This window comes from Aythya marila (assembly GCF_965140915.1).
Source record: "Aythya marila genome assembly, chromosome: 9".
Taxonomy (NCBI): domain Eukaryota; kingdom Metazoa; phylum Chordata; class Aves; order Anseriformes; family Anatidae; genus Aythya; species Aythya marila.
In genome coordinates this window covers 17,404,098-17,426,181 of record NC_139050.1, presented here as the reverse complement: position 1 = coordinate 17,426,181, position 22,084 = coordinate 17,404,098, and the positions used below count along the sequence as shown (strand labels likewise).

Genomic DNA, 22,084 nt, shown 5'->3' with positions numbered 1-22,084 from the left:
GTGCAGCAGGCGGGGAGAGACGGGGGGGCAAACCCCCTGCTCGGACCCCCCCACCCCTTTCCATACGCTCCCACCGGCTTTGGGGTCGCGCCCCCCCTGGGCCATGCACTTTACCCCCCTCCCCCTTTCAGCGAGGGACCCCCCCTCCAAAAAAAAACAAAAACAAAAAACCCTACACCGTGGTGGTGGTGATGGGGAGGGGGGGGACACGGAGCTGAGGGGGGCCGGAGCGGGCTCGAAGCCGCCCCCGGTGCCATTTTTTGCTCCATCGTTTTTTGCATGAGCTTCGGTGGCCCCCCCGGGCGCCGCGTCTTGGTGCCGAAAGGGTCACCCCCACTCCAGCAAACAGCTTCTTTTTAAGACAGAAAAAAAAAGAAAAAAACACACACACACACACAAAAAAAGAAAACTTTCCTCATATTTGTATTTTTATATCCGAATCTTTGTTAAAAAAAAAAAACGCAAAACGAGCCGCTGACGGCGAGGTGTCGAAGTAGCGCATCGGGATGGGGCGGGGGGGGGGAGAGAAATAAAAGCAAACGGTTCATATTTTTTTCCATAAGAAAACCGATTTAAAAAAAAAAAAAGAAAAAAAAGGAAAAAGAAAAGAGGGGGGGGGGGGAAGGTGAAGAGAAAAGAGAGGAAAAACCCACGGCCCCCCCCCTGCCGGCAGCAGGACTTGGGGAACGTCGGTGGGGTTCGCACGCGCCATCCATCCATCGCCCCCCCAGCCGGGGCGCCCGCATCCGTCGCTGCCTCCCTCGGGAGGATTTTTGGGGGGGGCCTGGGGCTTCTGGGGGGGGGGGAGCGGGGAGGGAAGGGGCCCGTTCCTGAGTTGTCGTTTTTAATTTTGTACTTTAATTTAATTTTATTTTTTAAGAAGCTTCTCGGGGGGGGGGGGGGTGGTCTTGATGTGCATGAGAAAACTCGTCATCTTTTACAATAATAACCTACGAGTGGCATTTATGGAGACAACAACGCAAAAAAAAAAAAAAGGAAAAAAAAAACAACAAGAAAACGAGAAAAAAAAAGAAAAAACACACGAAAAAAAAAAGAAGAAAAAAGATCCTTGTGTCATGATGTTCTACGAATGATCCATTGTAAATTGAAATGCCATTTTTCACTGTACTGGTGAACAAAATGCAATGAATAAAATACATCCATGTACCGACGCCAGCCCGGCACCGCCTGCTCCTTCTGCCCCCCCGCTCCCTTCACCACCGCCACCCCCTCTGGGATTTGGGGTCGCCGGTTTTGGGGTCTGACCCTGGAGTCCTTGGGGATGGGATGGGGCACGGTGACCCAGTTAGGGCCCTGGCCAGGAACAGCAGCCCGGCACCCGGTAAATCTTGCGCCGCCGCCCCTCCGTGGGGGTGTCCCCCTGTCCCAGCTCAAGGGGGGGGACCCAGGGGCTGCCCCCCCCGGGACGGCTGCCTGGAATTAAACCCGCTTCGGTTTCATTACCGGCCGCAAAGCCCCGAGCCCTGGCTGCTCTCCAGAGGAGCAGAGCACGGGGAGATGTTGGGGAGGGTGGGAAGGGATGAGCGAGGCGCAGCCCTTTTTGCCCTGCTCCCCCCCCCTCTTCCTCAGGGAACCCCCCCCCAGCCCAAGGAGCCCCCCAGGAGGACGAGGAGAAGCCCCCTTTATCCCTCCCACCCCATAAATCCATCCGAGCAAGGCACGGAGGAGGCAGGGGGGGGTGCGCCCCGGCGGGTCAGAGCTGGATGGCGAGCAGATAGTCCTCGTCCTCCTCCTCATCCAGGGGGGGCGGCGGGCTGGGGGGCGGCGGGGGGTGCCAGAGCCGTTCCCCCAGGGCCAGCTGGGAGGGGGCCAGGGGCTGCCCCTTGCACATGACGTAGAGGAAGTAGTGGAAGGCGTCCCCGCAGGCGGCGTGCCGCAGGGACCAGCCGAAGGCCTCCTGCGCGTAGTGGGGGGCGCGGAAATGGGGCTGGGCGAAGGTGATGGAGAGGAAGCGGCCCCCCGGGCGCAGCACCCGGCTCACCTGCAGGGAGAAAGCACCGGGATGGGGTCAGTGGGGTTAGCAGGGGGGACACGGTTAGGTCCGGCCCTACAAACCCATCTCCATCCCCCCAAAATCCTCCTCGTACCCCCTCGCATCCCAAACCTGATCTCGGTCCCTCCATCCCGTCACCCGTGCTGTGCCCCCCCCCCCCCCGGGTGAACGCCCGAGCCGTTGGAGCCCCGACCCTTTTAATCACCATTTTCTCCTGGCTGGAACTAAGCCCCCGCTAATAGGATGGAAAAGAACATCAATTTTCTTGCTTGGCTTTATCCAATGTCAAAAGGCTTTTAGGGCCGGCGCTCGCGTGCTCAGCATGCAAAGGCAGCGCCCGGGGCGGGCGGCCAGCCCCCAGCACCTCCCGCGGGGCCCTGCGCCAGCACCGGGGGGGTCCGACCCCAAAAACTTGGTGCCTATATCCTATACCCATTAACCCAGCACTAACAGCCCCTGCTTGGGAAGGGAAACCTTCCCGTTTGCCTGGCCAAAGCAGGGGGTCCCCCCCTTCGCCCCCTAATAACCAGGTTTGGGGACCGGCCCCGTGGTGGGTGTCCCCCTGGGGGTGTCCCCACAGGTGTGGGGGTCCTCACGTCCCCCCCCAGCCCTCAGGGGCTGATCCCATTACCATGGGGGGCTCCCTAAGGGGATTGCGGGCAGCAGCTGGGGGGTGCTGGGGTGGTGGGGGCTGCTTGGGGTGGTGGCACCAAAAGGGAAATTTCCAGGTCGGGCCCGGGAATGGGATGGGGAGGGGGGGCTCAGTGCGGACCCCTCCTGCCTGGCATGGAAACAGCACCCCGAGTGTCGGGCGGGGGTCCCGCATCACCCCAAAAAGCGATGTGTTAGCAGGCTGTGACCCCATGGCCCCCCCACGAGAAGGGGGCATGGGGTGGGATGAGGACGCCGGCCCCAAGAGGACCCCTCTGCGCATCAGCAGGGTCCGGGGCAGGGTGCCGTGCCCTGTGGGGCTGGGGGAGGGCAGGGATTGAGCAGAGGATTAAAGAGGGAAAAAAAAGAGAAAAAAAAAGAAAAAAAAATAAAGCTAAATCCTCACCGTTTGGCCAAGTGACAGGGACTGGCACGGCCGGGATGCTGAGGGCAGCCCCACTGCCTGCAGCGTTTGGGTTCAGCCGGGCCAAGCCTGAAGCTGGGGGGCACGAGGGGACGAGGGGGGGCTCCCAGCACGCAGCCCCCCCGCCGCGGTGCCTGCATCCCGGCCCCCGCTGCCAATTAGCAGGGACCCGGAGGCATCGCCCGTCCCTGTCGATACCGATGGGGGTTCCCATGGCAACCCCGAGACCGGGACCGCAGGACGGGGACCCCGCTAACGAGATCGAAGCCGGGATGGGGGGGGGGGGTGGCAGTAGGATGTCACCTTCCCCGGGGCCAGCAGGGCCACCGCCGCGCATCCACATGCGGGGACGCATCCCAGCCTCGCTGCTCGACCCCACACAGCACCATCCCCATCCCCATCCCACCGCCGCCACCCCAAACACGGCACCCGCGGCGGCGCCGCCGTTACCTCCGCCAGCACCCGGTGCATGGTGGCGGCGGCCGAGGCCGAGACGCGCCAGGGGTCCTCCTCGTCCACCAGCAGCACGTCCAGGGTGCCCTTCTCCAGCACCACGTCGAAGGAGGCGTCGGGGAAGGCCAGGGAGCGCATGTCCATGACGGCCCAGCGCAGGCGGGGGCAGTGGGCGTAGCGGGCGCGCATGGCCTGGATGCAGGAGGGCGAGAAGTCGATGCTGGTGACGTCCCGGTAGCCCCGCTCGTGCAGGTCGTAGCTCAGGGCGCTGGTCCCGCAGCCTGCGCTCGGGTAAGGGGGGGGCGGTGCTGCTCAGCCAAGGGGTTCCCAATCCCAACTGGGGGGTCCCAATGGAGCTGGGGGGTTCCTGGGCCTAAGTGGGGGGTCCCGACTGAGCTGAGGGGTTCCTGGTCCTAACAGAGCTGGGGGATGCCCTGTCCCAACAGAGGATCCCAAGAGAGCTGGGGGCTTCCCTGTCCCCAGTAGGGGGGTCCCAAGAGAGCTGGGGGGTTCCTGGTCCTAACTGGGGGGTCCTAATAGAGCTGGGGGATGTCCTGTCCCAACAGGGGGTCCCAAGAGAGCTGGGGGCTTCCCTGTCCCCAGTAGGGGGGTCCCAAGAGAGCTGGGTGTTTCTTTGTCCTAATGAGGGGGTTCCACCCGATCTGGGGGTTTTCCTATCCCAATGGGGGGGTCCCAACAGAGCATGGGGCTACCATGTCCCAGTAGGGGGTCCCAATAGAGATGTGGGCTTCCTCATCCTGACTGAGGGATCCTAAGAGAGCTGGGGGCTTCCCTGTCCCAATAGGAGGTCCCAAGGGGGGGCCCCCGGGGAGTCCCACCCCAATATGGGGGGTCCCAACAGAGTTTGGGGCTGCCCTGTCCCAGTGGGGAGGTCCCTGGGGGGGTCCCATCACACACATACACACACACACACACACACGGGGGGGGTGTCGTTAGCAGCAGCGGGCTGAGCCGCTAAGGGGATCGGCGATTCCACCCCTAATCCCCCCTAATCCCACACACACACCTAATCCCCCTCCCAACACCCCCCCCCCCCAGGTGGGATTATCACCCCGGTGTCGCCCTGCCGGCTCCCTCACAGCCCCTGGGACCCCCCGGGACCCTCCAGGACCCCCTGGTACCCCCCAGGACCCCCCCAGGACTCATCCGAGACCTCCCCCAGGACCACCGGTACCCCCAGCCCAGGACCCCCTCAGGGCACCACTCCGGGACCCCCCAGGACCCCCACCAGACCCCCTGGGACCCTCCCCAGGACTCAACTGGGACCTCCCCCGGGACTCAACGGGACCCCCTCATGGTCCCCCGGTACCCTGCAGGACCCCCGGTACCCCCCCCAGGACCCCTGGTACCCCCCCCAGGACTCCCCAAGACCCCTGGTACCCTCCCCACGACCCCCAGGAACCCCCCAGGACCCCCGGTACCCCCCCAGGACCCCCTCAGCGCCCTCTGGGACCCCGCAGGACTCCCTGGGACCCCCCAGAAACCCCCCAGGACCCCCGGTACCCTCCCCAGGACCCCCAGGAACCCCCCAGGAACCCCTCAGGACCCCCCGTATCCCCCCAGGACCCTCAGGAACCCCCCAGAAACCCCTCAGGACCCCCGGTACCCCCTCCAGGACCCCCTCAGGACCCTCAGGAATCCTCCAGGACCCCCGGTACCCCCCAGGACCACCCCAGGACCCCCGATACCGCCCCCAGCCCCCCCCTTTCCCCCCCCCCCCATCCCCAAGACCCCCCCATACCTAGGACGAGGACCTCATCCCCCTGCTTGAGCTCAGCCTCCAGCAGCTCCCGGAACCGGCCGAACCCCCCCAGCCACTCCCGGGGCTCGGCAGCCCCCTGCCGGTACCTCTGCTCCCAGTACCCCCAGTCCCGGTACCGGGGCTGGGCGGGGGGGGGGCACGGGCACGGCCGCATGGCGGAGGCGGCGCAAAGGAAAGGGAAGAGGAGGAGGTGGTGGCGGGGGGGGGGGACACGAGGACACCGGGAGGCTTCCGGGGCGGCTCCGGCTGCAAACGGGGGGGGGCCGGGAAGAACCGGGGGGGGCTGGGAAAGACCGGGGGGGGGACCGGGAAGGGACCGGGGGGGGGCCCGGTGATGGCGGCCGTGCTGCGCCGGGCATGGCGGGGCCGGGGGGAGGCGCTGCTGGAGCCCCGCTACACCCCGCTGGTGGCAGCGTGCCTCTGCCTGGCAGAGGGGGGGGTCAACCTCTGGGTCATCCGCAGGGTGCCCTGTGAGTGTTGGGGGGGGGGGGGGGGGATTTAGGGGGGTTGGTGTAGGGGGGGTGGTGCTTGGGGTGGGGTTTTTTGGGAGGTTATTTTTTGGGGGGTTGTTGTTTTGGGGTTATTTCTTTGGGGTTGTTTTTTTGGGGGGGGGGAGGTTATTGTTTTGGGGTTATTTTTGTTTGTTTTTTTTTTTGGGGGGGTTATTGTTTGGGGTTTGTTTTTTGGGTTTTTTTTTGGGGGGTTTGTTTTGGGGGGTTTAGTTTTTTTGGGGTCGTTTTTGGGGGGGGTTATTTTTGGGGGGTTATTGTTTTGGGGGGTTTATTTTTTTGGGGTTATTTCTTTGGCGGTTATTTCTTTGGGGGGTTATTTTTTGGGGTTATTGTTTTGGGGTTATTTTGGGGGGGCTTATTGTTTGGGGTTTGTTTTTTGGGGGTTATTGTTTGTGGTTTATTTTTTGGGGGGTTATTGTTTTGGGGTTATTGTTTGGGGGGGTTATTGTTTGGGGTTTGTTTTTTGGGTGGTTATTTTTTGGGGGTTATTGTTTTGGGGTTATTTGGGAGGGTTGTTTTTTAGGGGGTTATTTTTTGGGAGGTTATTTTTTTGGAGTTATTGTTTGGGAGTTATTTCTTTGGGGGGTTGTTTTTTGGGGGTTATTGTTTTGGGGTTTGTTTTTGGGGAGGTTATCATTTGGGGGTTTATTTATTTATTATTTTTTTGGGGGGGGGTATTTTTTGGGGGGTTATTTTTGGGGTTATTTTTAGGGTTATTTTTAATTTTGGGGGGGGGAGGTTATTTTTGGGGGCTTATTTTATTTTTTTGGGGTGTTATTTTTTGCGTTTATTTTTTGGGGTTTATTTTTTTTTGAGGGGGGGGGGGCAGCCTCCCAAGGCTCAAACCCCACCGCCGTGTTGTGTGTCCCCCCCCCCCTCTCCCCACAGACACCGAGATCGACTGGCAGGCCTACATGGCGGAGGTGGAGGGCTTCGCCAACGGCACCCGCGACTACACGCAGCTGCGCGGCGACACCGGGCCCCTCGTGTGAGTGGGGAGGCCGGGGGGAGGCCAACCCCCGGCCTCAACCCCCCTAACCCTCTAAACCCCCGTTTTGTCCCCCCTTTTCTCCCCGCAGCTACCCGGCCGGCTTCGTCTACATCTTCCTGGGGCTGTACTACGCCACGGGGCGCGGCGCCGATATCCGCCTGGCGCAGTACATCTTCGCCGGCCTCTACCTCCTCAACCTCCTCCTGGTCTTCCGCATCTACTGCCGAACCAACAAGGTGCCCGGGGGGCTCCTCGGGGGCTGCGGGGCTTGCCCGGGGTGGAAGGGGTGGTGTGGGGTTGGGGTCGGGGTGGCTGGGGGTTTGGGGCGAGCTGATGGTGGTCTCCGTGTCCCCTGGTGGCCTCCATGTTCCCTAGTGGTCTCCATGTCCCCTGATGGCCTCCTGGTGGCCTCCATGTCCCCTTGGTGGCCTCCATGTCCCCTGGTGGTGCCCATGTTCCCTGGTGGTGCCCATGTCCCCTGGTGGCCTCCTGGTGGTCTCCGTGTCCCCTGGTGGCCCCTTGGTGGCCTCCATGTTCCCTTAGTGGTCTCCATGTCCCCCTGGTGGCCTCCATGTCCCCTGGTGGTCTCCTGGTGGTCTCCGTGTCCCCTGGTGGCCTCTATATGTCCTCTCGGTGGCCTCCGTGTCCCCTGACGGCCTCCGTGTCCCTCCGTCCCCCGCAAGGTCCCCCCGTACGTCTTCTTCTTCATGTGCTGCGCCTCCTACCGCATCCACTCCATCTTCGTCCTGCGGCTCTTTAACGACCCCGTGGCCATGGCCATCCTCTTCCTCGCCGTCAACCTCTTCCTGGAGGAGCGCTGGTCCTGGGGCTGCCTCCTCTTCAGGTGCGGGGCTGCCGGGGCTGTGCTCGGCGGCGGGGGCCACACGGGGGGCACCCCCCCCATCCCATGGGAGGCCGCAGCTCTAACCCTGCTCCCCGCCCAGCCTGGCCGTGTCGGTGAAGATGAACATCCTGCTCTTCGCACCCGGGCTGCTCTTCCTCCTCCTCAAACGCTTCGGCCTCCTGGGCTGCCTCCCCAAGCTGGGCATCTGCGCCCTGCTCCAGGTAGGTCCCTGCGCCTCAGCGTCCCACCCCCTCCAGGGTCTGAAAGCCCTAAAAGCAGCCCCAGCACCCTCTCAGCGAGCCGGGTGCTGCTGCAGAAGCAAATCCACGGGGCTCCGGCCTCTCCCCGCCGCCCCGTGCGGTGCTGTGGGGCAATGGAGACCTGGCATGTGGCTGCTGCGAGGAGCCGCTGCGTGTCCCACAGGTGCTCCTGGGGCTGCCCTTCCTGCTGGCGAACCCCGTGGGGTACCTGAGCCGCTCCTTCGACCTGGGGCGCCAGTTCCAGTTCAAGTGGACGGTGAACTGGCGCTTCCTGCCAGAAGAGGTTTTCCAGAGTCGGGTTTTCCATGCCCTGCTGCTGCTGGCTCACCTGGCTGGGCTGGGGCTCTTCGCCCTGCACCGGTGGCACAGGTGAGAGCCGGGACTCCCCTGAGCCTCCCCCCATCCCTACAGGGTTGTGGGGAAGCTCCTGCTGTGAGAGGGTCAGGCTCACAGGGGAAAAAAACAGGTGGGACGGGCATCCAGCAGCTGAGACCACCGCTTGTGCTTCCCCCTCAGGTCCAGCGAGAGCATCCTGTCTCTGCTCAAGGACCCCGCCGACAGAAAGCACCCGTCCCCTCCGCTGAGCGTCAACAATATCCTTCGGCAGAGCGGGCAGCGAGGAAAAGGGGGGGAAAACGGGGCAGATTTTGGGCTTGGCCTCCACAGGCCGGGGAGCTGATGTGGGGAGGGCGCCGCCCGCGTTTGTCGCCTTAACGCCTGCGCACAGATCGTCTTCGTCCTCTTCTCCTCCAACTTCCTGGGCGTCTGCTGCAGCCGCTCCCTGCACTACCAGTTCTACGTCTGGTATTTCCACACGCTGCCCTACCTGCTGTGGTGCACCCCGACCGCCAAGCTCGCCCACATGCCCAAGTACGTGCCGGCAGGAGCCGGGGTTTTGGGAGCCGGGGAGGGGGGCTGTCGTGGCTCCCCTGCTGCCCCCCAGCTTCTCCCCGCAGGGTGCTGCTGCTGGGCGTGATCGAGCTCTGCTGGAACACCTACCCCTCCACGGTCTGCAGCTCCCTCTCGCTGCACATCTGCCACGGACTCGTCCTGCTGCAGCTGTGGTACGGCACGGCCCCGCTGCCGGCCCCGCACGCGCCCCAGCCCGGCAAGAAGCCCGCTCCCCTCTCCAAGAAGGCAAGGTGAGAGCGTGGCCGGCTGGACGATGGCAACGGGCTCCGGGACTGCTCCTTCTGCCTGCTCTTCTTCCCAGCCAGCTCCCGGGCTGCTCCCGCTCGCCCCGGGAGGACCCCGAGCCTTGGAACTGTGCGAAGGGGGCGGCGCGGGGACCCCCCAGCGGGCAGGACTTCTCCAATAAAGGGAGCTTTTGGGGGCCCTTCCCCAGCCACAGTGTCCTCGTGCTGTGGCAGCGCCAGGAGAGCTGTGCGTGAGCCTCTCCCACCTCCAGGGAGCAGCTTCTGCAGCGAGGTTAAGTCAGAGCACCTGCAAAACCGTTTGTTTGGGCAGCCTCGATGCACCTCCTGCAGCCTGACCCCTTCAGCTGGGTTTTCCCTCGATCCCTGCCTGCGCCTTCCCCCAGGGGGAGGCGGGGAAGGGGAGCGATGCTCTCAGCCTGGGACACAGACACGCGCACAGGCAGCACGGAGCCAGGCGTCTGTTTATTAGGGCCCCCCCCACCAACCCCGGGGCCATCACACGTTGTTGGGGTTGTAGCACAGCATGTTCAGCGTGATGTTCTCGTCCCAGTGACGCAGCAGCAGGAACAAGTGCCTGGCTGCCCCTTTGAGGCAGCCCACGTCCACCCCCTCGGGCAGCCGCTGCGCCTGCAGCCACGCGTCCGCCTTGGCCGCCACCAGCTCCCACTCCTCGAAGAAGCCGGCGCAGCGGTGCTCCAGCCACGCCAGGGCCACCGCCGTGGCCCAGCTGGCGCTCTCCAGGTCCTCAGGGCCCGCGTCCTGCCAGCCGAGGCCGGCCTCCGAGGGGGCGGCCGAGTGGGGGCCGGTGTCGGACTCGGAGCCGTGCCCGCTGTCCGCCTGCGCCCACACGGCCGCGCTGGGCACCTCGGAGCAGGTGCTGTGGGACGGGGGCGAGCCGGGCTCGGGGGCTGCCACCGGCTCCTCGGCGGAGGGTCCTGCCCCGGGGCTGCTCTTGGCCACCGGGGACGTGGGGCTGAGGCTGGCGCGGTGGGAGGCGTACGGGGAAGCCCGGCGCAGGCGGTCCAGGGGGATCTGCACCACCTCGGAGAAGCTCTCGGTGAGCTGGAAGGGGCCCCGGGCTTGCTGCAGCTGCACCTGTAACAGGGGGGTGGGAGAGTGGGGGAGGCAGGAGGGGACCCAGACCCTCTGCAGGCCCAGTACGCAGGGTTGGGGTTTCAGGAGTGCCCTTTGGGGCACGGGGACTGCCCAAATCCTCCCCCAAAATAGCCCTTAGAGGCCCCCAGTGCCACGCAAGGACACAGCAGCACCCCTCCGAGCCGCTGGATTTGCATCCTCGGCTGTTTCGGCCAGGCTGCTGCAGCTGGCGAAACCGAGCATCTCCCCGGGGTGCTGCAGGTGTGGGACGCGTGACCCGGGGAGGGGGGGGACACCCTGTTTGACCCCCCCCCAGGGACAGATCCCTACCAGCGGGAGGTAGTCGTGGCTGGCGCTGGTGCTGGAGCGCTCGCTCTCGGGGCTGAGGCAGTGCGGGCGCAGCGCGAGGCTGGGCCCCCTGCGCCGGCTCAGGCTGAACCTGCCCGGGGCAAACAGCAATTAACAGGGCAATTAATGGGGGAACAGGGGAGCCCAGTCCACTGCCAGGCTGCTGGAAGGAAGGGGCTGGAGCACGGACCCCCCCCAAACCAGGAGGCGGCACTGCCCCTCTCCCCGTGCCCTACGGGGTGCCGTGCCCCCTGCCCCGAGGCATGGAGTGGGGCAGCCTCACCTGGAGCCAGCGATGCTCTCGGTGGATTTCTGCGAGCCCATGGAGGAGGTGGAGGGGCTGGTTGGAGGCCCTAAAATGGGGAGAGCTGAGCGTGGTGGGGCTGTGGTGCACGGGGAAGCGTTCAGCTCACATGCCCGAACACGTGAGGGGGTTCGGGGCATGGTGGGTGCCAGCACCGCAGGGCTCCACCGGTGATGGGGCAGCCCCCATCCCTCACCCCTGGACGTACCGTTAGTGCCGTTCTGCTTTTCCCAGCCCGAGGTGGCGGAGGAGACGCTGGCTGGAGAGCCGGGGACCTCGTCCCTCTCTGCAAGACAGCAAAGCCCCGAGGGCACCGCGTCCGCCCCGTCCTCGTGGCACAGAGCTGCCGCCCCCTCCCCAGCGTGGGGCAGAGATCGGCGTCTCTTCCTGGAGCCTTATGACTTGGGGCAGCTCACCAACAATTTTGGGAACACCCCACAGCACCCAGCGTCCTCAGGGATCCCCTACCTGGGCCGATGAGAGCCTCCTCCTGCTCCTCCACGTCCCGCTGCTGGCCCAGGCTCGCCGAGCCGCTCCGGTGCCGCCAGCTCCCGGCCGAGCCGGCTGCAAGGCACCACGGCAGCTCAGCCCGTGCCGTGCCCTCTCCCCCTTCCCCATCCCGTTCACCCCCCCAGCTCCACGCCAGGACCCCCACGGCCCTGCCTACCTGTGCCCCACACCTGCGGGGCCGCGGGCAGCGCTGCCCGCGTGGCTCCGTCCACGGGCACCACGCAGGTGTAGAGGGAAGGCACGTTGCAGGCTCTGCTGGTCTGCATGGCTTTCAGGCGAAACCGGCGGGCGAAACCTGCTCAGAAGGGGCTGTTAGCGGGGGGTGAGAAGCAGCAGGGACCGGGATGGGGACCGGGATGGGGACTGGCACCCACCCTGCTCCAGCTCAGCCTCCCGCTGAGCCGCCTTCTCGCTGTCCCGGATGACGGAGCGTGCTGCCAAGCCGTGCAGGGGCTTCTCCCCGTCCATGCCCGCTCGCCGTGGGGGCTCCTCGCCTCCCGTCCCATCCCGGGGCCGCAGCAGGGACTCGAGCGAGGCCGTCACCTCCCAGGACACGGGTTTGCCGGCCCGCAGCCCGTGGATCACCACATGGCAGCGCAGGGGCAGGCAGGGATCGCCCTGGCTGGGCTCCCTCACCTCGGGCGAGGCGCTGAAGAGGTAGGAGGGCTCCACCAGCATGTCCCAGTCCAGGTGGGTGGGCGAGAGCAGGTTATCTGAGCGGCACAGAACGCGGGCTTGGCACGGCGGCTCTGCATGACACTAGGGCCACCCCTTGTCCCCAAAGCCACCACTCACTTGACTCCCCCACGCTGTGCTGCAGCCACGGCGTCTTGGGGCCCAGCTGGTCCAGCCGCCCCTCCAGGGACTGGTTCCTCTTCTGCGACACCTTCTCCAGGGCCCGGCAGAGCCGCCATGCGTCCAGCTCCCCATGCGGCGAGGAAAAGCTGCGGCCGGCCAGGGCGGCTCGTGCCAGAGCCTTCTGCCTCCGTGCCAGCTCCTCGGCACTCAGGGCCGCCGGTACCTGTGGGGAAGGCTCACGGCGAGCCGGTGGGCAGCGGCAGGGAGCCCAGACAGGGCCCGGCTGTGCCAAAACATGACGGGGCATCTGCAGCCCCAGCCAGTGCCCAGGTCCTCTGCAAGCTGGCAACAATGACCCACCAGCCTCCCCGAGCAACAGGTGATGCTCGCCAGGCGCTTAATGCACGTGGGCAGGGCTGATTGCACCGAGATGGGAGTTTGCAAACACCTGGCTCAGGTCAGCATGGAGATGGGAGGATTTCTCGGTGATGTTTGAGCTTGTGGGGGCTCAGTTTGGCTGCTCAGGGCTGGAGCACACCCCGGTGCCTGCCTGGGCTCCAGCTCCAAGCTGGGGCAGGGCATCAGCACCCGTCTGTGTCACCCCAACAGCACAGGGGGATCGTTTACGCCACGGGGAAATCACTTACGCTTGACATTTCGGCTGCAAAGGCCACCAGCTGCCCGTGCTATTGTGCAGCGGGTGCGGGTTACCTAAGCCGCGCCGAGGAGGAGCAGCAGGGTGTCCCGGAGCCGGGGGGACAGCTGGCCTCGCCTGGCCTCGCCTGGCCTCGGGGCCGTCCTCACCCTGCTACCAGGGAGCAGCCGCTCCCCACCGCAGCGACCTGGCTGGATTTTAAACCCAGCCATTAAGCAGCCGGGACGTGCCCGGCGCTAATGAAGCATCGTTCGGCTTTGGCAGAGGGCTGAGGAAGCCGGGCAGGAGCCAGACCACCCTCTCCCTCGCTTGGCAGGCTCATTACCTGGTGCCAGCCCAACTGCTTTCGCTTGATTCCTGCAGCGTCAACGAGGCCCTGAGCTGGCTGAGGCTTTGCTTAGCCACACGGCTGCCTATCAGCCCCAGGGAACAGGGTGGGGACAAGGATGAGGGGGCTATTTGGTCCCCAGCTGCCCTTCCAGCGGGACAAAACCACACCAGGAGCCTCCTGGCAGCACCCAGAGCTGAACCCAGCCTCCAGCCCACCAGCCACGTGTCCAAGCACAACGAGACACCAGCTACGTGGGGACCAATCTTACCTTGACGCCAGCCGGGGCCGGGGCCGAGGGCAGCGGGGCGGATTTGGTGGAGGACTCGCAGAGGGACAGGCTCTTCTGGCCCTGCTGGGAAGCAGCATCGGGGGCCGGGGAGCCTCCCTCGGGGGCCACGTCGCGGGAGCCGGTGGACTCGCTGCTGGTGGAGCTGCGGGAGAGCAGCCCCCGGCTGCAGTCGGTGCTGACGGAGCAGTGCGTCAGGACGTACTGCTCCTGGATGTAGGAGGGCTGGTAGATCCTCTTCCAGATGTCTCCCCCCGACACGAGGTCCGTGCCTGCTCGATAAACGGGCACCCCGTCAGGATCCTGCCCCCGCGCCACCCCCGCTGCTCCCGCTGCCCGTCCCCACTCACTGCGCTCCGACTCCTCCGTGCCACCAGCCGAGACCTCCAGGGACACCTCTCCGGAGCCTGCGCTGCCTCGGGACGGCTCGCGGCGCTCCCCGGGCACCGGTGGCCGCGTCCCCCCGGGGCTGGGCACCTCGTCCTGCGAGGGGACAGCCGAGCCCCTGCGAGCCCTGTCCCGGCCCTGGCGGAGAGATGGTCCCACCATCAGCCCCGTCACACACAGCCCGGTGGCACGGCCACGCAGGGGGCTGGAAATGTCCCGGGGAGGTCTGTAGGGCCCCCGGTCTCACCGCCGGGCGCCTGTCCCGGAATCGGGCGATGCTGTACAGGGTGCAGTAGCTGACCAGCCGGTCACCGGGGTACAGGGCTGCGATCTCGGTGGGCGAGAGCAGGGCCTCGGTGCTGTCGGGGACATACCAGTCGATGGTGATGTCGCTGACGGCCGGCTCGATCGCCTTCTTCAGGGACTTGATGAGCTGGGGAGGGGAGAGGAGCTGGCATCCGCCCCGCGGTTCCCCCATTCCCTGCCCCGTGCCGGGCCCTACCTTGGGCTGCAGCCTCTCGGCCGGGCTCAGGAACTCGGCACAGCCCCGGCTCAGCTTGGCCACGGCCGTCAGCAGCCGCCGGCACGCCCGTGGGCCCATGCCGAAGCTGAAGCACCTGCGGGAAGGAGCCACGTGCTGAAAAAAAGAAACATTTTGGGGGAAAAAGCGCCGTGCCCCCACCGCGGTGCCGTACCTGGCGGTGCTGGCCTGCCGGCGCACCAGCTGGAGGATCCTGCCCGTGCCGCCCGCCGCCGCCGCCGCGGTGAAGAGGAAGAGCTGCCGGGGGTAGCCGTGGTGCAGGGGCTGTGCCAGCGCCCAGCTCAGGGCCGCCAGGAGGTCGGGGCCACCCGTGGCCACCCGCAGCTCGCCCAGGTGCCGGCAGGCGCGGCGCAGAGTCTCCTGCATGCATGGACGGACAGATGGACGGCTCGTGGGACAGACAGGAGCCATGGGGAAGGGGTCGGGGTGAGGAGGATGGAGGGGGCCGGGGCTGTGCTTCCCCCAGCAGCACTCACGTTGCTGCAGAGGCGGCTGGAGGGGAAGAGTGGCTGGACGTCGGAGCCGAAGCCGGCGATGTTGAGCAGGGTCCCCGCCGGGAGGCTCTTCAGGGCCACCAGCAGAGCTTCCTGGGGTGGTGGCGAGGGGACGGGGAGCGCTGCTGAGGGCCTGCCACTCGGTGAGAGCCCCCAGCCCCTGCTGCCCCTCCTCACCTTGACCTTGTCGACGTCGGGGCCGCTCATGGTGCCGCTGCGGTCGACGAGGAAGAGGACCTCACGGGTGACGCTCTGCAGGTCCCCCGGGGCGGGCTCCACCGCCGGGCAGAAGTTGAGCATCAGCACGGGGTTGGGGAAGATGTCTTTGTGGAAACGCTTCTGCACAAAGGCCACCTGCAAGCCAGGAGGGAGGGCGAGGGGCTAATTCGCATCCCTCAGCCCCACAGGGCCCACACCGGGGTCTCCCTCACGTCCCCCCCACCCCGTTGTCCTCCCCGCGGGCTGGCTCTGGCCGTGCCCCATCACCTGTCTCTCGCCGCTGCCGTCCTTCCTGGCTATCCGTGCGTAGTCCCGGCGGCTCCGGATGTGCGCCTCGTACTCGGGGTAGCTCATGGTGCCTTCCTCCATCACCAGGTGGGGCTGGTGGGGCTCTGGGCGGGGCAGAAAGGGCTCACAGCCGCCCCGAGCCCAGAATTTTGGGGGGCCATGCCCAACCTCCCCCAAACCCGTGACTCTTCCAGGCACCATCAGCCCTTACCGCAGGGGTAGAGGATGATCTCCACGTCCCTGTCGTAGCGGTGGCGCTCAGCCAGGGTGACACAGGTGGTGGTGGCAGAGGTGGCCCAGGGGTCGGCATCGGCACGCAGCGCATGGGTCGGGCTCTCCAGGCCTGGGGGGGGGACACACAGAGGTGGGGGCAGCCCTAGTTGGCTCCAGACCTGGCACGGCCACGGGTCCAAGGACGCCGCTCGCCTGCCAGCGCTGATGGGATTAGCACTGCCGGCGGCCAGGAGCACCCCGTCTGCCCGGCACCCCCCGCAGCCTCCATCCATCACGCCTCCGCCGAGGACAGGACGGAGGCTGCTGACTCAGAGCCTGGTGGCAGCAGCCCAGAGCCGTGGCCCTGCCAGGTGTGGGGCGATTTGGGGATGGGGAGGTGCTCATCCCGCAGCCCCCGCGCCCCCAGCCCTACCTGCCAGCAAGCAGGGGCCCTTCACCAGCAGCTCGAAGGCGAACTCGTAAGGAAAGGGGTTGCGGGGCTGTCCCCAAAAGACGTCCGTGCTCTCCGCGGGGGCCGCGGGGGCAGGCTGGCTCCGTGCGCCGGGCCCCCCGAAACAGCTGGTGGGGCTGCAAGGGGAGCGGGGTGAGGGCAGTGCCGGGGCCCCCGCGCCTCCCCTGCACCCCCGGCGTCCCCCCCCGGGACGGCAGAGACTCAGGAAGCAGTGAAAATCACCATAGGGCCAACCTGTCGTCACACAAGCTTCCCGGCTCGCTCTCCCGCTCGGGGGCGGCGGCGACGCGCGGCGCGAGGACCGGGGGGAGGACGAGGCGCAGGGCCCCCCCCGGCAGCGTGGGCAGCTCCTGCGCCGTGCGCAGCGTCACAGCCAGGCTCTCGGCCGGGCCCAGCGAGCCCGTGCTGATGACGAAGGTGGAGCGCTCGGCGTCTTCGTCCAGGACGAGGTGACCTGCGCAGAGGGGGAGCGGTGAGGAAGAGGAGCGGCTCCGCCACCCTCCCGGAGAGGGGACGCCGGGATCTCCAGTCCCAAAGGCCTCCAAGGCACCGGGAAGGCCTGGATGGGGCTCTCCAGTCCTTGGTGCCCCCCACCTTGCCATGCAAATTCTGGCACCGTGGTACTCACCGGCGGCACAGCGGCGAGGCCGCCCGGGGCTGGTGCGGCACTCGAGGCAGCAGTCCTGCGCCCGGTGCCGGCTCTGCACCTGGAAGGTGACCCGCCGGCTGCCCACCGCCGCCTCGAAGCCGGCCACCACCTCCGACTCCTCCAGCGGGTAGATGAAGACACCTGCGGGTGGGAGACAGCCCCGAGGCACAGCCCCCAAAAACTCATCCGAGCTGCAGGGCACGCGGGGTGCCCTTGCGTGGTAAAGGGGCTGGGGACGGGGTGCTCCCCGGCACGGGGGTTTTTAGGGTTCCTGCAGCCCCTCTTACCTTCCACGGGCTCCTCGCGGGGGTTGGTGTACACCAGGTGGGCGGCGATGCTCAGGGCGTAGCCGTTGGCACAGGCCTTCACCCTGGAGCTCTTCAGGGGCAGAGCCTCCCAGGAGGAGAGCGCGTACAGACCCGGCATGGTCCCTCGGTGCGGGCTGCCGGGAAGGGGGACACGCTCATCATCCCCACAGGGGGATGGGGCGCATGGACCTGAACCCAAATCTCTGCTCTGGAGACAGGGTCTGGAGCCAAACCTCAGCGCTCTGGAGCCGTGGAGCCCGCAGGCACCAGGACTCCTAGGCACACAGCCACACGTGTGGCCCCATCTCTCGGCCACCCCAAAGCAGCCCGGTGGCTCTGGGGCCTCCCCAGCGCATCTCCCGCGCTGGCTGGGAGAGGAGCATCTGCTGCTCCCATCTCCATCCACCCACAGAGGTTACCAGGGCAATTTGTTTCAAAAAAAAAAAAAAAAGATGCGAGAGGAGCCCGCAGCGTAACTAGGACAAAACAGAGTGCGGTGTTTGCTGGGGGGTTAATAATTAACAACAAGGTCAGCACCGCTCCGAGGAGCGGCACGGAGGGGAAGGCTCTGCAGGGAGGGGATGATGCTGAGGGGATGGATGATGCTGTGTGATGAGGGGTGTGTGGCCATGGGAGGAGGCTGCTTGGGATGCCTTGCCACCCACAACACCCAGGAGCAGCACCCCAAAATGCTGCCTGGGGTCTGCCCAACGTCTCCTCACCCCCTGCCATCACCAAGTCTCGTGAAATATTCGGGGCAGCCTGCGTGGCTCTGCACCCAAGCCACATCCCCAAGCGCCTGACACCAAGCAGCCGCGTCCCGCCGTGGGTTTCAGCGCGTGGCAAGGACAAGGCCAGGTAGAACAAACCATCTGGACCCCCCTCCCCGGCGGCCTTGGCCCCAGGAACAGCTCGTGCGGGCGTCGGGAACACGAGGCGGGGTGCCCTCGTCCGAAGGGTGCCTCGGTTGGAGCATCCTTGAAGGCAGAGCAGGGCTGAACCTCAGGAGCTGAGCCCGGCGCGGGGCAGGGAGCCCCCGGGGGGCTGTGTTAGTGACATGGCTGCATCCCAGTGAAACCATGGGGTCAGAGGGGAGCTGAGTGCCCCTGGATTGGCACCTTGGGGTGGTGCTGGCACGTCCCCGTCACCCTGCGCTCCTCGCCACCTCCTGCCCCATGTGCCAGGTGCCCCTTCCTGCTCTCGCAGCGCACGGGGGGCACTCTGCTGCAGCACCCAGCTCTGGGGAGCAGGATGCCCCCCGCCCGGCTGCCCTGAGCCATTCGGGAGGGATTTCACCCCAAAGCCCTTCCATTAGTTCCCAAGGCACCTGGCTCAGCGCTCAGCAACGCGCCCGCTGTTTGCCGTGCCGCCCCCTGGCCGGGGCACGCCGCCTTGTTTACCGGGCTTAGAGGAGAAGCTGTCCTGGCTGCTTTTTATCACTCCTCATTGCATTTACACTGCCAGGGTAAACAGGGCCCATCTGGCCCTGCCGCGCTTCCCGCAGGCTGCTCTAAGCCCCGAGGTAATGAATAAAACCAGACCCGAAGGTCCTCGCCCCGGCCACAGCCCCTGGAGCAGCAAATTGTCCCCGGTGCCAGCGCGGCATCGCCAGCGGGTCCCACCTCAAGTACAACCACGGGCACCTTCGCAGCCCCCTCCTCATCCTCCCTGCCCACGGAGCTGTGATGGGCACTAAGGGGAGAAGCAGCTCGCCCCTAGCTCCGGATAACTTCGTGTCTGTCCTGTGAGCAGGGGGATTTGTTCCAGGCAGGTGCTGCTGAAAGCCAGGCGTGCGCGGTGCCCGAGCTCACGGGGTGGCTGTAGGCAGCGGGGAACAGCGGCACAGCTTCACCTGCTGCACCGACGGCTGCCTGGCCGGGGCCAAGGGGGAGCTTGGCCCAAACAGGGGCAAACCCAGTGGAAATTTCCACTGGAGATGAGCGGTGACAGTGGCACACGGCTGTGAGCGACCGGGATGGAGGGGCTGGGTCCTGAGTCCCTGCGGCAACACCCCACGGGGATCCTTCCACCTGCTGCTTGGGGGTGCTGCCCTGGCTGCGGGGCATCGCTTGGTTGGGAGGTGAGGCCCTGGGAGCAGGATCTGCCCCAGCACAGCCACTGGAGCAGGGGCAGGCTGCTGCCTGTGGGGCTAGCCACGTTGCAGGGAGCCCAGGGCAGGGGGATTTCCCCAGGGGCTGCAAAAGGCAAAGGGCACCACGGGCAGGGGGCTGCCCGGAACCACAATCAGCTGTGCTGACCCCAGCCCCAGGTGCTCTCCTTGCTGCTTTCCCTGCTGGAAAGTCTGAGCGGAGCAGAGCACGGTGCGTGCAGGCACACAGAAAACGTCCAGGACAGACACTGCCCCCCTCAAAGCCCCCTGCCCACCACGGCGCACGCTTCCCAGCCACGTTGCCGCTGGCTCAAAGCTCTCTCTCGCCCCCCTCTCTGTCCCATCCTGCTGCTCTTCCCTCCCCTGAGCCACTGACCCCCCTGGAAAACCACAGCCCCGTGCCAGGGAGCAGGAATTCCCTTCCGTGCACCCCCACAGAAGCATCCCAGCCCCACGGAGCCCCCCAGCATGGGACGTGCCGGCAGGGGGGCCCTGCAGAAGGCTCCTGCTGCCCCTGCGGCCACGGGGTGTTTGTGGCACAGCCCACAGCCCAGCTGCTGATGCCCTGAGGGATGGTCCTGCAGTTATTAGAGCCACCGGTGCTGGCTTTAAAGTCCTGGTGGTCTCAGCACTTTCACTGCTTGGTTCCCTTCTAACCCCCCCTCCGCGATCCGGGGCTGCCCCACCAGCGGCTGCGTGAACCCAAAGCGCCCCGATCCCCCTGCCCCAGGCCTTACCTGCAGGATGAGGATGACACAGAGGCTGCAGGCTCAGCACCACGAGAAACCTCTGCCTTGGGGGGGGTCCTTTCCCCTTGGGTGGGGGTCCGCACAGCGGGGCCGAGCGGTGCCGCCGCCCCTCCTGCTGCAGCTCCTGCTCTGGCACCGACTCCTTCACCGCCGCTGCTCCATCCCTCGCTCCCTGTGCCAGCAGCCAGGGCTGCTCCAAGCCCAGCCTCGTTAAAGAGACACAATCCCCGCCACCGTGGCCCCGGGGAGGGCTGGGGGACACGCTCCGGTGTGGCACCGGGGGGGTCCCAGGGGGTGGCCGAGGGGACCAGGCCTCCAGGTGGGCGTCACGCAGCGCCGAGGCAGGGCGTCCGCCCCAAACGCGGGCACCCCGGGGACCCACGGAGCCTGCACGTGGCACGGGGGGATCCCAGCCCTGAAGAAGAGCAGGAAAAAAGCTGGGGGGAACCAAGGAGAGCTCAGCTTTTGGGTGAAGAGCGTGGCGAAAAGTCTGCTGGGGAGGGTGCGGGCGGCCAGGAGGTGCTGGCACAGGCAGGACACGTCTGCTGGCAGGGAGATCCTGCTGAGCCCAGACTGGGGCGCTGGGAGTCCCCCAGCCACCACTGCCTGAGCAGGACTGGGCAGAAAAACAGCAGATTTGGGGCTTATCCCTGCACTGCCTCTTCCAGGCAGCTCCCTCGCCGTGCTGCTATAGATAGGGCTGTGCTGCCGCTGCACTTTTTATAGAGCATGCACGGGGGAGGCACCGTCCTCTCGTGCAGCACCAAACCCACCGTTACAGCCTCACCAAACCCGGAGCAGAGCCGAGCTGAACGGGCAGCGAGCAGGGAGAAGTGGCAGCGGCAGGGCCAGCAGTCCCCGGTCCTCAGCAGCAGGTGATTTCGGAGCAGAGCATCGTCTGGATCTCACCCCCAAACCATCGCAGGCTTCGGGGTCCTCAGCGCCGGATTTGGAGGCGGTTGCAGAAGCAGCAAGGGATGGAAACCTCCGCTGGAAGACGCCTTTTGCCGCACATGGTACCGCAGGGCACGCTCCCTCCTCCCGGCTCGTTACGCTGCACTTCAGCCAGCACAATTAGCTGGTGGAGAGGCACTCTGCGGGTCCCCTGGGTGCCTGCAAGAGTGCACCGAGCCGTTCCCTTCCCCTGCGCTGGATGCTCCAGCACGCCGCCTCCAATCCCTCTTCTGCACAATGCTCAGGCGTGCTGCTGCTCTGCTCCCCTGGCATATAGGGCTGCGGTGTGAGGGGCTCCCCATGCCGGGTGCCACCCCATAACCACACATTTCCCCAAGCCGGGTGCCATCCCAGCGAGCCACCAAGGCACAACGCGCCCTGCAGCGCGCACAAGGCTTCCGCTCCCACTGCGAGCACCGCGACCACTCCAGCACCAGCAAAAAAAAAAAAACAACATGCAAGCTTTGATTTTTCTCGGAGATATTGTTTCTAGGCCAAAGCGACGCTAAGAAAAGCTTCCAAACGCGAGCGCTGGGTTGGTGCCACCAGCTGGGGCGACGCGGGGCTCGGGTGCAGCTGATGCTGTCGGCAGCCCCCAGCGTTACCCCACAGCGGGTGGGTAAATGCAGCCGTGCCCGGGGTCGGGGATGCAGCGGTGCCTCCCGAACCGGCTGGCAGCCTCGGGGAGAGGCCGGCTGCCTCCATCCCCGTGCTCGCAGCAGCGCGAGACAAGAGCTGTGCGCTGCCTGTTCTGCACAGTCACTGCTCCGCCGCTGCAGCCAGGGAGCAGCCCTCGCTGTGAGGCTGGAAACAGAGCTGAGAGAGCTCGGTGCAGCCGAGCTGGGCGTTAAACCCTACAAGTGTGTGCTGGGGTGGGCCCAGCAGCCCCACTGGGCACCTACAGCCCCCAGTCCTGCTGCCAGCATCCCATGGAAAGCAAACCAAGGCAGAGCCCCGGCCTGGGTGGCACTCCCCAAATCTCCCCGTAGCTCGTGGTGGGTTTAATGAGCTGCGTTATCGCCCTGAAGCTCCTCCAGGTGCTCCTAAATCACTGCAAAACCCTACAAATTTAGGGCCACCCGAGAAACCACCCAAAAGCCGAGGAGATGCTGGGTGTGCTCAGCACACCCCCGAGGGGTACAGGGACCCCGGTACCCCCCGGGATGAGCCCAGACACCCCCATGGGGGGCTCGCAGGGCCGGATCGGGGCTGATCCAGCCCCAGCCCCAGGCGGGGGTTCCCGGAGGACACCGGGGGGGGGCGCAGGGTCGGGCACGGGCGGCT

The 22,084-nt window shown here is 66.0% G+C and overlaps 3 protein-coding genes across 3 annotated transcripts; 1 reads left to right on the top strand and 2 right to left on the bottom strand.

Moving 5' to 3' along the window:
• Positions 1-195: 195 nt before the first annotated feature.
• Positions 196-5,479, bottom strand: EEF1AKMT4 (EEF1A lysine methyltransferase 4; the record flags this gene model as incomplete). Its single annotated transcript, XM_082767238.1, has 3 exons — positions 196-2,002; positions 3,540-3,823; positions 5,305-5,479. 3 exons carry the CDS (start codon positions 5,477-5,479, stop codon positions 1,715-1,717), a joined length of 747 nt encoding a protein of 248 aa, XP_082623364.1. The 3' UTR covers positions 196-1,714.
• A 148-nt stretch (positions 5,480-5,627) lies between these two features.
• Positions 5,628-9,219, top strand: ALG3 (ALG3 alpha-1,3- mannosyltransferase). The gene is made up of 9 exons (XM_082767559.1): positions 5,628-5,795; positions 6,726-6,825; positions 6,917-7,064; positions 7,512-7,672; positions 7,773-7,893; positions 8,096-8,301; positions 8,449-8,526; positions 8,659-8,802; positions 8,889-9,219. The coding sequence occupies exons 1-9, from the start codon at positions 5,660-5,662 to the stop codon at positions 9,076-9,078; spliced, it is 1,284 nt and encodes a 427-aa protein (XP_082623685.1). The 5' UTR covers positions 5,628-5,659; the 3' UTR covers positions 9,079-9,219.
• A 365-nt stretch (positions 9,220-9,584) lies between these two features.
• Positions 9,585-17,178, bottom strand: VWA5B2 (von Willebrand factor A domain containing 5B2; the record flags this gene model as incomplete). The annotated part of the gene is made up of 21 exons (XM_082767420.1): positions 16,967-17,178; positions 16,659-16,820; positions 16,265-16,484; positions 15,992-16,146; positions 15,557-15,688; positions 15,325-15,449; positions 15,016-15,192; positions 14,821-14,931; positions 14,499-14,704; positions 14,306-14,420; positions 14,051-14,236; positions 13,767-13,941; positions 13,399-13,688; positions 12,142-12,367; positions 11,721-12,059; positions 11,504-11,641; positions 11,305-11,400; positions 11,045-11,122; positions 10,816-10,885; positions 10,515-10,623; positions 9,585-10,184 (listed from the first exon to the last, which is right to left on the bottom strand). The coding sequence occupies exons 1-21, from the start codon at positions 17,103-17,105 to the stop codon at positions 9,585-9,587; spliced, it is 3,849 nt and encodes a 1,282-aa protein (XP_082623546.1). The 5' UTR covers positions 17,106-17,178.
• Positions 17,179-22,084: the final 4,906 nt, after the last annotated feature.

Coding starts and splice junctions, on each gene's coding strand:
- ALG3 (XM_082767559.1), top strand. CDS start 5,660: ATGGCGGCCGTGCTGCGCCGGGCATGGCGGGGCCGGGGGGAGGCGCTG. Junction 7,065..7,511: donor TCTACTGCCGAACCAACAAG/GTGCCCGGGGGG, acceptor GTCCCCCGCAAG/GTCCCCCCGTACGTCTTCTT. Junction 8,527..8,658: donor CCTCCGCTGAGCGTCAACAA/TATCCTTCGGCA, acceptor CGCCTGCGCACA/GATCGTCTTCGTCCTCTTCT.